The 15,396-nt window shown below is 35.6% G+C and overlaps 1 protein-coding gene across 4 annotated transcripts in view; it reads left to right on the plus strand.

The window, feature by feature from the left end:
- The window catches only part of FAF1 (Fas associated factor 1), a 451,681-nt gene that overhangs the window by 122,538 nt on the left and 313,747 nt on the right, over window positions 1-15,396 (plus strand). For 2 of the 4 annotated variants that reach the window (XM_039245398.1, XM_039245400.1), the window contains one exon: window positions 9,918-9,964. The exons of 1 other annotated variant lie outside the window; for it this stretch is intronic. In XM_039245398.1, coding sequence (XP_039101329.1) covers window positions 9,918-9,964 — 47 coding nt within the window. Of the gene's footprint in view, window positions 1-3,661; window positions 3,729-9,917; window positions 9,965-15,396 lie in introns of all 4 variants that reach the window. One more of the 4 variants, XM_039245401.1, reaches the window with a different exon arrangement.

Genomic DNA, 15,396 nt, shown 5'->3' on the forward strand with positions numbered 1-15,396 from the left:
GCCTTTAGACATTAAGTAATTTTGAAAATAATAAATGGTTTAGGGGGAATTAATAGATTGTATATGTAATGTTACAATAAAGGATTTTATATAGGTCTCTAAAATTTATGCTGTAAACAGTCTATGTTGTTCTCAAACTTGGGTGTGCATAAGAATCACTAGAGGAGTTTATGACGGGTAAAAAAGAAATTTCTGGGCCCCATTCCATACTACCTGAATTTGAGGAGGAGGACTTCAGTATATCTGTATTTCTAGCCCAGCATGAGGTAGACATTTATGCACTAGTGGTATGTAGCATATAACAGAATAGACTAAAACAAAAAACATATATTATAAGGATGAATAATTACGATTACGATGGCTAACATTTGTAGAGTACTTTCTTGTATTATCTCTTTTAACCCTTATAACAAACTTGTGAATTAAGTTGGTATTATTACCTCCACTTTGTAGGTGAGGAAACTAAATCTTTTGGCCAATTTAACATGGCCACAGTCATACAGGTAATAAACATATGATAGAACAAGGATTTGAAAACAGATCTGTCAGACTACAGAACATAGAACATTCCTGCCATTGACCCTATCCTATAATAGTGGATTATAGACCAGAGAAATACTGAATATGAATTGTTACTGTACAATTTTTTTGCTTAAAAAAGATATAAAAAGAATATATAAAAATTAGTGTTTGTATGCCATCTCTTTTTTTATCCATTTTCCTTAAAAAAATTTTTTTTAATGTTTATTTTTGAGAGACAGAAAGAGAGCGAGCGAATGAGCATAAGTGGGGGAGGGGTAGAGAGAGGGAGACACAGAATCCGAAGCAGACTCCGGGCTCTGAGCAGTCAGCACAGAGCCTGACATGGGGCTCGAACTCATGAACTGCGAGATCATGACCTGAGCTCAAGTTGGACGTTTAACCGACTGAGCCACCCAGTCGCCCCTGTCCATTTTCTATTAATGATAGTAGATCATCATATTTGGTGAATTCCCTGGGACCAATTTCATTATTAAAATTTTGGTTAATGCATATATATACAACTGTAACTGAGATTTATGTTGATGTTCATATATCTCTCTCCCTACTTCTCTGATAACTTCTGTTTAATATATTCTCTGATTTTGTTTTCCTACACTCTCCTTAAATGTTGACATTCATAGGTTCCATCATGAACCATTTCTTTGTTCACATTATCCTTCATTTTGGATATACTTAATTCATTTATAAGACTTTTGCAAAGACTTTTTAAAAAGTTGGTTTTATAACATATAACATAAAATGTACCATCTTACTCATTTTTGAGTAAATCAGTAGTGTTAAGTATATTCACATTGTTGTGAAACCGATCTCCAGAATGTTTTTATCTTGCTAAACTGAAATTCTGTACCTATTAATCTACAACTTCCCTTTTTCCCTCCTCCCATTCTATTTTCTGTTTCTATGAATTTCACTATTCTAGATACTTCATATGAATAGAATCATACAGTATTTGTCTTTTTTTTTTTTTTTTTTAATTTTGCATTTATTTTTTTTTTTTTATTTTTTTATTTTTTATTTTTTTTTCAAATAGTTTATTGTCAAATTAGTTTCCACATAACACTCAGTGCTCATCCCCAAAGTGCCCTCCTCCATGCCCATCCCCCCCCCCCCCCCCCTCCCCCCGTCCTCAGTTTTTGTCAGCATTCAAGAGTCTCTCATGGTTTGCCATTTTTTGACATTGGACATTTTTGGGCTTAGTTCACTTAATATAATGCCCTCAAGGTTTATCCATGTTATTGTCTGTGACAGTATTTCCTTTTTTTTTAAAAGCTGAATAGTATTCCAATATATGAGTATACCACATTTTCTTATATATATAATACATATACTCTAAATTATATATATGACATTTTTATTTATATAAAATAAAATGTTATATTTATAACATTTTACATATATAAAATATAAATAAATTTATATTATATAAATAACATATAAGTGTATATATTATATAAATAATATATATGTTATATAATAATCTATATATACTTATATATAAACTCATATATATACTTAATTGAAGTATATATATTATATATATAATAATCTTGACCCTGAGGTTAAGACCTGAACTGAGATTAAGAGTCAAATGCTTAACTGACTGAGCCACCCAGGTGCTCCAATTTTCTTTATCTATTGCTATTGATGGGTATTTGGGCTGCTTCTACTTCTTGGCTATTGTGAATAGTGCTGCTGTGAACATTGGTATACAAACATCTCTTTGAGACCCTGCTTCCAATTAATTCAGATATATGACCAGAAGTGAGATTGCTGGATCATTTGGTAGTTCTATTTTTTCCAAATAGTTTTCAAGCAAATGATGCTTGACTCTTAACTCAGTTATTGAACTCACATATTGGACATTTCTTTTTATTATTATTTTTTTAATTAAAAAAATTTTTTTTGAGAGAGAGAGAGAGATAGGGCATGAGCAGGGGAGGAGCAGAGAGAGAGAGGGAGACCCAGAATCTGAAGCAGGCTCCAGGCTCTGAGCTGTCAGCACACAGCCTGATTCAGGGCTCGAACTCACAAACTGTGAGATCATGAACTGAGCCGAGGTTGGGCACTCAACCAACTTAGGCACTCCGGTGCCCTCAAGACATTTCTATATGAATGTTTTAAGTGTACTTCAAAATCAACATACCTAAAACCGAAGACCTCAAATCTCCCTATCCTCACCAGCCTGTCACTTTGCTCATGTTATTGAGTTCATGAATACATGTTCATTCATGTATTCAGTATATGTTAACTCATACCACCTAGGGTCCAGGCATTGTTGTTGGTGTTGAGGACACATCAGTGAACAAATAAAGTCATTTAGATCTCACATCATGGTGGGGGAAGACAGATAACAAACAAAAAGACAAACAATTTATTAGGTAGAGTGTTATGGCTAAGGGGTTCTCTTTTAGGTAGAATGGTTAGGGAAAGTCTCTCTGAGATGACCTTTGAGTAGAAATCTTACTGAATGCAGGAGTGAGCTATGTGGATATTTAAAGAGCATTGTAGGCAAAAGGAAGAATAAGTATAAGGGGTTGTTTGATGTGGGAGCATACTTGTTCAAGAATTGTAAGGAAATCAGAGCAACTAGAGTAAGTGAACCTCAGGGATAGTGGAAGAAGATGATGTTAGAGAAGGAGCTGGAGCCAGCTAATGTAGTCTTACAAGGTCAGAATACAGTCACTGAGTTTCATTCTGTTGGTATGGGAAGGCGTTAGAGTATGGGAAGGGTTTTATTTGACTTGACGTTTGTAAGCATCATGTTGATTTCTGTGTGAACAGGCAGCAAGGAAGTGGGGCAAAGACAGAAGCAGGGAGACCAGTTTGGAAACCACTGAAATACCAGTCTAGAGACGAGATTATGGTTTAAATAGGGTTGTCATAGAGAAGATTATGCATTTTGGAGGTAGAATAAAGAATTTCTCATAGGTCAGATGTGGAATGTGAGAGTAAGGAATTGAGGACTATATGATTTTTGACTTGAGTAACAGAATCTTTAGAATTGCTTGCCACTTGTGATGATGGAAGGACTGGAGCAGGAACAGTCTACTCAGTTACCCACGCCAGAAGCCTGGGCATCATTCTCAACAATTTTCTCTTTTCAATTCGTGTTTCACAGTGCTGACCAAATGATGTTCCTGAAGGGCAAATTTCAGTTGCAGCAGTTGCCTGCCCATTATCTTCAGGTTAAGTAAAACTTTTTAATGCCTGTATTTATACTGCTTCTCATAATCTACCTCTTACTTACCTTTCCAACTGGCTCCTCACTGCTTCCTGACCCAAACCTTTGCTGAAGCCACAGAAAACTAGTTTCCACTTCCTGAACGGACTTACAGAAAAAATTTTTTTTTTGCTCCCTGAGTGCTCTTACTCCCCCTAGAAGAGCTCTGCTTTAACATTTGGTTCAAATATCACCCCTTCTTCCCAGCTTTTTCCTGACATTCAAATTACTTCCACTGTTTTGCCTTTGCCTTCATATAGTATTTTACATATTCCTCTATTGAAGTTTATAATGAATGGAAGGAAGAGTCATCAGCGTTTGAGTCATACAATAGAGTACTTGAAGAAGAGTTATCATGGTGAGGAACTATTTGGAAAGTAGGAATTTGAAAGAATATTTAGAATTTAAATATAGTCCATTGTTGGAAACCGTCTGTAACAGAAATTTGCAGAAAATTAGATAATTATTTGTGAGGAAAAAAGGACTTTTTGCCCAGAAAGGAAGAGGAAGAAAATGGTGTTGAGCATCTTTTTTGAGGCCTCATTGGCTACCCACCATTATCTTATATTCTTTCTTTAGAACTTTACAATTTAGTGTGGACATTTAAATCTACTTTTGTTTCTTTGGCCTCTTACTTCTGTAGCTGGGAAAGTTTTCATCCCCAAATGGATTTTTTTTTTTATTCTAGCTCCTTGATTAACAGAATACTAATGAGGTCTGTGAAGTAATAGAAAAAAATATATTGGTCTCTGTCCTTCAGTTCCTAACACAGAGCTTCTAAAACCCTTGTAATTTCTTAAGAGATAGGAATAATACTAGTGGCATCTTTTGTTCTACTATTTCATTTTTTACCTTAGTTCCTAACCATAGAGCTCCTAAATCCTTTGGAATTTCCTAGGTGATAGAAGTGTCCTTTGTTCTAATGAGGAGACTTTTGGGCTCCTGGATAGTTTTAAGATGGGGCCTGGTCACCAGAAAGACCAAACCATGATTAGAAGCTTGGAACTATCAGTCCTACTCCCATCTGCCAGGAAGGGGAGAAGGACTGGAGATTGAATTAGTGATTGATCATGCCTACATAATTGAAGCTTCCATAAAAATTCTCCCAATAATACAGGTTGGGAAGCTTCCAGGTTGAGGAGTACATGAAGATATGTGGAGGGAGAGTGTGCCTAGAGAGAGCATGGAAGCCCTACATGCCTTCCCACATCCCTTTCCTTAGACATCTCTTCCATCTGGCTTTTCTTGAATTATATCCTTTTATAATAAGCTAGTAAATTAATAAGTAAAATGTTTTCCTGAATTCTTTGAGTCGCTCTATCAAATTAATTCAATTGAAGAGAGGTTTGTCGGAACCTCTGCTATATAGCAGGTAGGTCAGAAGCACAAGTAACAGTCTGGACTTTGTGATTAGCATCTGAAGAGGGGGTCATCTGATGGGCCTGAGCCTTTAACTGGTGGGATCTGATGCTATCTCCAGGTAGGTAGTGTCAGAATTGAGTTAAATTATAGAACACTTAGCTGGTGTTAGAGAATTGCTTGATGCGTAGAAAACCCACACATCTGGTGTCAGGTGAAGTAGTGTTGTTTGTAGTGGAGTATTATTGAGAGTAGAGGAGACACAAAGTGTTACCCCTTTCCCCCCAATACAAGATAAAAGGTGAAAATTCTACAATTCATAGCTGTAGAATGGTGGTCTCTTAGAGAACTTCTCATTGGCTCTACTCGGCGAAATCATGAGAGGAGGATGATTTTATCAGTTTAGTGTGGGCACTTATATCTATTTTTGTTGTTTTCTCAGTACTCAGAATAGTTCCAGATGATTAGTTAAATATTTGTTGGATGGTTAATTTGGAATAAATGAATGAAATATCAAATGAATGAATAAGATGCATGAGTGCTGTGTAAGTACAACACAGTGGAAAAATCATGGAGACTTTTAAAGCAAACCAAGAAGCAGACTTTTAACTATGGAGAACAAACTGATGGTTACCAGAGGGGAGGTGGGTCAGAGGATGGGTTAAATAGGTGATGGGGATTAAGGAGTGCAGTTGTGATGAGCACCGGTGTTGTAAGTGTTGAATCACTGAATTGTACACCTGAAGCTAATTTGACCCTGTATGTTCTCTAGAATTTAAGTGAAAACTTAAAAAAAAAAGAAACTCATTGAGAAAAAGGTAGTGTGAGTCAGTTAAATTTTCTTGAAGAAAATGATTCACATCTAGGTCTTCAACTCCATTAGGCAGCAATAGGCATTCCTTCCTTCATGATCCCATATTGCCTTTCACATTGCTTTACAATTAGTTGTTTCTATAACTGCCTGTCCTGGTAGGAACGTGTCTCGTCATTTTTATATTTTCTCCAGCCCTAAAACACTGTGCTCAGTGAATAAAAGAATGAACAAATTTGAACTGGTGGAAAAGAGGATATTCTGTATAAAGGATCAGTATGATTGGAGGAGGGAAAGTCCCTGTTTGTTCGAAGAATTCACTTGATGGAAAGATCAGAGTTGTGAATGCTAAAATACTAGTACTGTACTTTGTGGACCCAATGTTTATTTTTTTAGTTATTTTGAAAATATTTGAATCTGACATACCATAGAGTAATAATTTCAAATTGAACCCAAGTGTACTAATTATATAAAGTATTTTTCTGTATATTAAGTATGTTCAGGAGATGGAGAAATGGATAATGGACACAACAAAGCCAGTGTTAATAATAATTATCCTGGTTCACAGGCTTTCCAAACATATGAAATATGTAGAGTTGCCTATACTCAATTCTGTCAACTAATATTCAGGATTATATATATAATAAAATGTGCTTATTCTATTTTCATAAAATTTTAAATAGCTTTTTTCTATTTGTTTATAATTCTTGTAACTTAAATGTATTAAATATTTAGTTTTAATTATCTGCAATCAGTAATTTGGAGATTAGCCAGCTGAGAAGGCTGCAGATAAGAATGGAGTTGATGATATTGCTATGCTGATGTAATCATTGCAGCCTGGAAAAATGGTGGTTTGTTAGTAACTAAAGTGTATTATACTGAGAATAATGAGTATTATACTAATATTCCTATTTTTATACTTTAATCAGTTTCAAGAGTTATACTTTATTTCCCATGTATTTTTTAGCCTTTTATAGTCTAATTTTTACTAAAACTTAAAAAATAAGCCTAATAATCTCTTCTTAGGCCTGATAATATTAGACTATTTTCACATTTTTTAGTTTTGTCTAATCCTTCTGTACAGTACCTTCTTTGCTCCCTCTGTGACATATTCATGGTTTTTCCCCCCTTATATCTAACTGTTCTACTTTAATTTTTGTCATCAGCCTTTTCTTGTCTTTTTCTTACATGTATGAATTCCCCAATACTTTCTGTCACTTCTCTTCACCAAAGAAGAAAGCTTATAGGGAGAGGGAATTAAAATATTTTTAGAGCTTCTTTTATTTGCCTTTAAACATATATTGCTTTAATTAACCTAGCTCTGAATTTTTGAGTTACTTTTGGTCTCCATTTGGATATTAACCTGAACTGCTTATAGTAAAATTAATTATTGAATATATTTTTGTTGCTGTTAGAACGCCAGCTATGTTATGTTCATTAGTATATCTCCATTGCCTAGCACAGAGCTTGTAGTGTAGTTGGCAATTAATTACATACTTTTTAACTGAACAAATGATATCCTACTGTCACTTCAAAGTTAACTGTTCAAAATTGAACTCCTCTGAGATTTTCCTTTGCTTCTGTATCTACTCATTGTTCAGTGTCCAGATTAAGTGCCATCTCTTTTCTGAAACTTTTCTTAATCCTCACAAAAATCTCTTTACCTATTCTTATGCCTTTAGCAAATTATACTTTTATTGTACCTTCACTCTGGATTACATTTTACATACTTATGTACAGAATTTATTATGTACATAAGGCTGGAATCAGGGACCAACTTCCTATCCAAGAGCAAATACATTATTTAAAACGTTCTAAGATCTTAGAAGAAAGAAAGTGGAGGTGTGTCACTGTTCCTTCTGGACAGTGTTGCCCCTACCCCTTCTTGCTGCTTTCACTTATCCTTCAGTCTTAGTTGAGACGTTGTTTCATCTAGGAAGCTTTCTGAGCTTTGGTCACTTGGCTTTGTGGCTTTTTTTTTTTCTTTGTATTCCCTAGCATCCTTAATTTAACAGATAAGTATTGAGTACCATTTAGTGCCTGCACTGTGCTAGGCAACTGGGATGAAGTAGTGAATAAAATTGTTATTGTCTTGTCTTTCACACAGCTTACACCTTATTGAGAAAGGCAGACATAAAACAACCACCAAATAAGTAATTATCAATTACTATGAAGGAAAAGCACAGGGTTCTATGTGAGCATAAACCTATATAGATAGGGGGTTGACCAAAGAAGTGTTCTTTGAAAAAGTATATCTAACAAATTTTGTCATTAAGATTTAGCCAGACAAGAAATGAGGAAAGGGCATTTCATACAGACATAGTATCTTCTAAAGACCTAAGAATTAGAGGAACTTGATGCTCTTGAGGAACAAAAAGGCCCAGTTTGCCTCAGGGTATAGGATTATAAAGATTATAAAGATGAGGCTCAAAGAGGTTCAGCAATTATAGAACATATTAAAGTCATAAAATTAATAAGTGGGAAAGTCTAGATTCAAATTTTTGACTTTATAAATCCTTAATATTCTTTCCATTACACCTTGGCATTCCTGAGAGAAAATTTGAACAGTCTTTCCGAACTCTGGTATTTTGTTTCTTTTCCAAAAGCACAGAAAATTCTCTTACTATTTTCTAATTTTTAGCAAAGAAGATATTTGTACATGGAATCATTGCTGTCAAAAGAAAAGGGATAATTGACCTGGCTGTAGACAGAGATACTTCCATTGCATTTGTGGCTTTGAAAACCCATTTTAGCATGTTTGATTCAAGGGATTTATGAGCCTCCAGAGTCGTCAGGGTTCTATGGAATCCACTGTCTGTATTAATCTGTGGATTTCTTTCTTTCTCGTTTGTTCGTTCGTTCGTTCCTCCCTCCCTCCCTGCCTCCTTGCCCCCTCCCTCCCTCATTTCCTTCCTTCCTTTTCGCCAGTGGAGCATTATAACTCTCAAAATTTATAGTAAGCACCTTACACTCTACTCTGTTTCCATTCAACAGAATAACGTTATAAACTTGTCCCACTTCTGGCAAATATTTAAGTTAATGTTTCACCAAATACACTAACTCCTTTTGGGAGTTGATTTTCAGGCAGCTAATAAAGTATTGAAGTGTTAGTTTTTTGTTTTTTCATTTTGATGTGGATTTGGATGGGCATGGAGAGGGAAGAAGTTGTTATGATGCAGAGGCAGAGTTGGAAAGGCAAAGTTCTTTTCTCCAGGGAATCTTCTCTATTACCCTGTAGTGACAATCCAGGATGTAGCAGCCTGCTTGCTTAGTAGTCTGCAAAAAAAACCGTATCATGTCACATCTGTGCTATGTTCTGAGTAATTGGTGACTTGTTAGCAGAGACCAACTTCAGGAATGTTTTATGGAAACTTCCCAGTGATGCTCCTGTTTCCTTTTGTAATCTGGTTCAGTTGTGGTATTGTTTATCAAAGAAATCATGCCTCTACATTTTTTTCCTTCTAGATGGTCTTTTTATGAAGATTAATAATTATAACATGAAAGAATGAATTTAATTTCTGAGCTAAATTTAAAATTCTTATTGGAATTTTTCATTTGTGATTTTATATCACTTCTTAATCTGAAGAAGGAAATAATGTTAAAAATATTACTGTAAGGTACTGATTTTACTTGTTCTGACATTCTTAAACATTAGTTTTTGTGGGTGTTTTGCTTGAATGAAGACTGTGGAACTAAGCTTTTTATGATTCAAGATGTAGGTATACTATATGTCAAATGCCTTTTTTTCTTAAAATACGGTTTTATTATAGCAAGTAGAGAAAATTTTAGAGAATACTTTGTATTATTAGGGAAACATTTAGTATTTTGTTTGCATTTCATTTTCCAAAGTATACTTATTTTCCTGTAGTCTTCTTCACCCCACCCCATCTCTGAGCATTTTTCTGTTTTTGTTTTTGTTTTTTTCTGTTTTTGTTTTTTTTTTTTTTTTTTTGTTAAATGGGCTTCTCTGTTTTTTGTTTGCAGGCAGCTATCAATGGTGTAATACCCCAGGAAAATGGCATTCTACAAAGGTATGTTATAAGGTGCTTAATGGTAGGATGAGAATTTAGCAAAGCAAAAAGAGATGATTGTTAATCTTTTTGTTTCACTTTTTGATAGAACATTTGATACAGCATTCTTTGGTGTAGAAATTCATTAATATTGTTACTGTTCTTTCAGACATTTTTATTATATGAGTTTCCTAAAGTCTTCAGCTTTTAACGGTATTATGTTATTTCAGAATGGGTGGTACTATTTTTAAAGGTGGTTTTATTTTATTTTTAAGAAAGCTTTTTGGGTGCCTGGGTGGCTCAGTCAGTTGAGTGTCTGAATGCTGATTTCAGCTCATGTCATCCCAGGGTTGTGGGATTGAGCTATGTGTCAGGTTCTACACTGAGCGTGGAGCCTGCTTGGCCTCTCACTCTTTTCCTCTGCCCCTCTCCCCTTCTTGTGTGCATACTCTCCCTCCCTCTTTCTGTCCCTCCTTCTCTCTCCCTCTGTCTTTTTCTGTCTCTAAAATAAATTTAAAAAAAGAAAGAAAGAAAGCTTTTCAAGGCCATCTTCTAATTCATAAAATGGAAAGAACTGAATCTCAGTAGCTGTAAAGCATGGTTATTATCTACCAATTCAGCCTTTGTCTCCAACCTTACTATTGCATTCTTTTCCCCCCTCACTTTTGGTTTCTAAATTAAGTGTATGATAACTTGTAACAATTTGAGTAAGTTCTTAATTGATGAAACTTCCCAGAGCACTGAACTATTTCTTCTGAAGAATCCATTGTTAACATGTGGAATGGTCTTCATGGTTTTGTGTCATTGCCGGAAGGTAAAATTGGAGGATGATGCCAAGAGAACTCTAAGTTACAAAATAATTCCTTAAATTAGAAATAACTTTTCTTAAATTTTCTTTCCTTAAAATTGGAGACTCTGGTTTGGATTAGAAGAGGACACTTAGAAAGTCATAGGAGGTAAAACCATTCTCCTTTCCAAGTGTAGTTTAATTACTTGATTCCTGACCCTCCCCCCCAACCCCCAATTCAGACTTTGGCTTGAATTTTGGTGGCTGGGATTTCTAAGTCACTGAAGCATGATCTGCTAAGTGCAGATGAGGCAAACAGAAACAGCAGACTAGGAATGAGGTTGTTTTGAAGAGAAAGAAAAGTGCTGTTGCAAAACCATCAAGAAATTCACCATGAATTGCAAAATGTGCTGTACTTTATAGGAGACTGTGTATATTTAGAAAGGAAGCAAATTTTGTTTGGTACTGGTACTACCCTTAGTGATTAACAGACCTATTCCCCAACAAAAAACCAAAACCAAACCAAACAAACAAAAAAACACAAACAAAAAATTGTTAGAGTTTTATCCAGAGTAAATGTGGCTGATTTCCAGAATCTGTACCAAAGTTTTTTTGTTTGCTCTTTTCTTCTTTTCTTTCCTTTTTTTCTTTTTCTTTTTTGGTTCAAAAGTATTCAATTTTATTGAAACCCTTGTCTAGAAAGCAAACCAGCTCTAATGACAGGAACTTCCTTCATGATTTTTTTTTTCTTGATTTAAAAAATTTAGACTGCTGACTATGGCTCCAGTTTTATTCTTGAGTAAATGTTATTCCACTTTTAGTGCCAAAATTTTTGCTTGCTAAACCCTTGTGGATTCAGCTGCTGGGTTCTGAGTACATATTGGATATGTCTTAAAATTGACAGTATTTCACTGTGGGTGAACTGTAGAAATTCCCTCATCCCTGGAAGCATTGTTTTGCTTCTCCTGTCAAAGATGATAGTTTTTACTTAATACAATTTATCAGTAGAGAGATACAGCACTAAATTGATTTCTGATAAAGTTGCTGTAATATTTGGGGTTTAACTTTCATCAGAGTGCGTTTTTGTTTAGTTTCGTTTGCTTGTTAAAGGAATGACTCATGTGCACACATTAATATCAGTTGTATCTAGTAATAGTGTTCAACTCTTTTCCTTCCTAATCTTATTCTCTAGCTTTGAAATCAGTGTGGACTTGACATAACTGAAAATTCCTCTTGTTTATCTACTGACCAAAGAAAAAGAAAATGTTAGTTTCTCATCGCTTAACACTGAAAGTGGAAGACACAGTAGTAGGAATGGTATATGTAGGTAGTTAAAAGGATTTTTGTTTTGTATATTTGACTTTTGTAGTAAAGTTGAATATAGTCTGTGAATACAGCTGACTCTTGCCAGTTCATACCTCAACATAGGAAAGAGCTACCAAAAATATTTTTTAATATGAATTGCTTTTGGAAGGAGAACAGCCCAATCCCTATGCTTTATAGCTTTTCTTGAAATTAGAGTTTTGTATGATTTCAAAAGTGGGAATACAGTTTTTAATGTACCCATAAAGTTTAAGGCAAAGAAACTGTGTCAGGTAATTGACATATATTAAATCATTTAATACTTACTATACCCCTAAAGAGGTAAATGTTCATATTTCATAGATCAGGAAACTGAAGGTTAGAGAGTTGACATAAATTTACTCAAGGTCCCAAGTGTAGTAGGTGAAGTCTGGATTGTCTCATTTTAAAAGCCATGCTTTTTCTTTGGTACCACTCAGCCCTATTCAAGGTCAGTAAACTAGACATATCACACCTTTTGTTTTAAGATTTTTTCCTTTTGGTAAAAAAGTTGGAATTTATTACATGTGTGTAAGGTCTTTCTCCCACAGCTTTGTTTTTGCAGTTACTTTTTTAGTTGTAAGCAAGTAAAGGCTGATGTTACTATCCCTTATTTTATAGGTAGGATAAGGCATGAAATGACTTGGCCCAGATGATATAGCATGATGTTGATAGAGTCAGGAATATAAGCAAGTGTTCTGCCTTATCCTCCAAGGCTTATTTCAGTAGACAATATACTATTAATACAATATGTTTACAACTATGTAACTTATGCCATCATACATGTAAACAGTTCAGTCATAAAACATCAAATGTGTGCGTGTTTATTTACTACATCTTGGTATAATATATTATGTATTTAGCATATTGTCCAGAACCTTTTTAAACATTATTTTTGCAGGCAGTTGTTGTTAGAAGGAAGTGCTAATCGTATAGGAGGATTAGGAGGAACTTGCCGGAGGAACAAGGGGGAGAAGAAGGGCAGAAATGGTGGGGGAAAGGGAGAGAGGCAAACCATGAGAGACTCTTGAATGATGGATGTGGGGGGGAGGGGGGTGATGGGCATGGAGGAGGACACTTGTGGGGATGAGCACTGAGTGTTATGTGGAAACTAATTTGACAATAAACNGGGGTGATGGGCATGGAGGAGGACACTTGTGGGGATGAGCACTGAGTGTTATGTGGAAACTAATTTGACAATAAACTATTTAAAAAAAAAAAAAAGGAAGTGCTAATGTATTACTCATGTTAGTAGACAGCACATGCTATGTTTTCTAAAAATTAAAAAAAATTTTAATGTTTGTTTATTTTTGAGAGATAGGGAGACAGTGTGAGCAGGGAAGGGGCAGAGAGAGACGAAGACATAGAATCTGAAGCAGGTCCCAGGCTCTGAGCTGTAAGCACAGAGGCCGACACAGGGCTCAAATTCACAGACTGCAAGATTTCCTGAGCTGAAATCGGACGTTTAACCAGCTGAGCTACCCATGTGCCCCTGTTTTCTAAAAATGTTATGAACCAGTAGTGTAATTTTCCTCATTGACTAAGTGGATGGTATTTGTTAACTCCTATTTAGTTTCTGACCCAGGCAGATATACTGTATGTTTCTTTGTCTATTGTTTAACTCATTGAAGATAACTAGAGAAGACCAGAAAATAGTCCATTGTAGAGCAGCAACCCAGTTTTTTCTTGGTAATCAGGACCTCTCACCTAACTTAGTATCCCTTCATTTGCTAGTTGATTGAATAGTTTGAGGAGTTCAAAACTGCCAGGTGGCATTCTCAGGTTCTAATTCTATGAAAGCATTGTGGAAACATTACATTTTTAGGAACTGTGATCTGTGAACCACCAGAACCCAAATTAGCAGGAAACAAAAATTCTGTTAAGTTGTTAGGCATAATAAAAAGAACCACTACCACTCCTTAATTCTCATACCCATGCTTTCTGGTAGTATGAGAAACATCACAGTTTTGGTCACTGATATGAAGCATACACACTCGTCCCAAGCTTTGAGTTTGTTGCCTCCCAACCTGTGCCATAACTGTCTTCAGCAGGCTGTTCCACTGTTCTGACAAGCTAGGTGCTTCAGGGTAACAGTATATATGAATGATACCAGCACTACACTTCTTTTGCTGTGAAATGAGTTCCTTGGTTAGAACCAGTGTTATATGGGAAGCCATAGATCAATAAGGCATTTCTTCAATACATGAATATTGGTACTGGCAAAAACATTACCATCAGGAAGTCAGTTTTGTATCCAGAAAAGTGTCTTTTTAAGTGAGAACTGATTGTTCCTCCTCCATGATCCATTAAAAGATTTCCAAGGAATGATGCCATATTAGGGGCTCAGTATTAGTCTCTGTTGGTCGCAGTTTAGACACTCAGTAGTTTCCATAGCCAGATTCAGACTTGGTAAGGGGAAGTGGATATTGTGCCTCTGTCTAACCTCCACTCCTTTTGGCATGACTACATTATATATTAATGTATTGAACAGTGCTAGGGTAGTAAGGGAAAAAAGCTGACTGACATCAATAGAACATTGTTATCTTATGCCACACTAAGAGCCTTTTTTCCCAGTGGATAGCCTATAGGCAACATTCCCTTCAAAAACATATTCACATTTTGTCCATTCTAAAAGATCCATTTTCATAAATTTCCCCCAAACTTTCTTGTCACCTAATATTTCTTTTATTCTTTCCAAGTCTTGATTAGCTGGCCAACCTATAATCTATTGCCTGTGATTCAAAATAGATTTGTATCTCAGGCAATCTCTCTTTCTAAATGAAAGGTCAACTTGTGGTACAATATGAAGTTCTCACCACTGGGAGGCTTTTCTTTCACTACCCTTTGTTTGTGGGCTATTCTGCTTCAGCTGTTTGTTTTTGGTTGGTGTGAGCTTGTATACACAACCTTCTTTTCTTTTCCCAGTCCAAATCTTCTCCACCTCTGTTAACTTTGTTATCTCTTATTAGTGATGGGAAGTGCAAGATACAGCAACTGCCTTTTACCCTGGCTTGTTTCTGACCACTGGACCCCAGAATCTTCACCAAGGTGGTGGGACCCTACATTTTTGTGGCATGTATCTTCTGATTTGTATCATGCATGTGTCTTATCAAAGCATCTAAGTACTTGCTACTCTTGCTCTTTAGGATCAGCTCACATTGTTATCAACATAGTGTTGTTTTGTGGAATGCCTAGGTGATCAAGATCTCTCCAGACTAGATTGTTACGCTAGAGAGAGTGGGCATAATCTTTTGGAAAAGGCAGTGAAGGTATGTTATTTACCCTGCTGAGTAAAAGTAAAATGCTTGTCTTCGTAATAGCAAAT

Source organism: Hyaena hyaena, unplaced genomic scaffold (assembly GCF_003009895.1).
Source record: "Hyaena hyaena isolate Hyena2069 unplaced genomic scaffold, ASM300989v1 scaffold_257, whole genome shotgun sequence".
Lineage (NCBI taxonomy): Eukaryota > Metazoa > Chordata > Mammalia > Carnivora > Hyaenidae > Hyaena > Hyaena hyaena.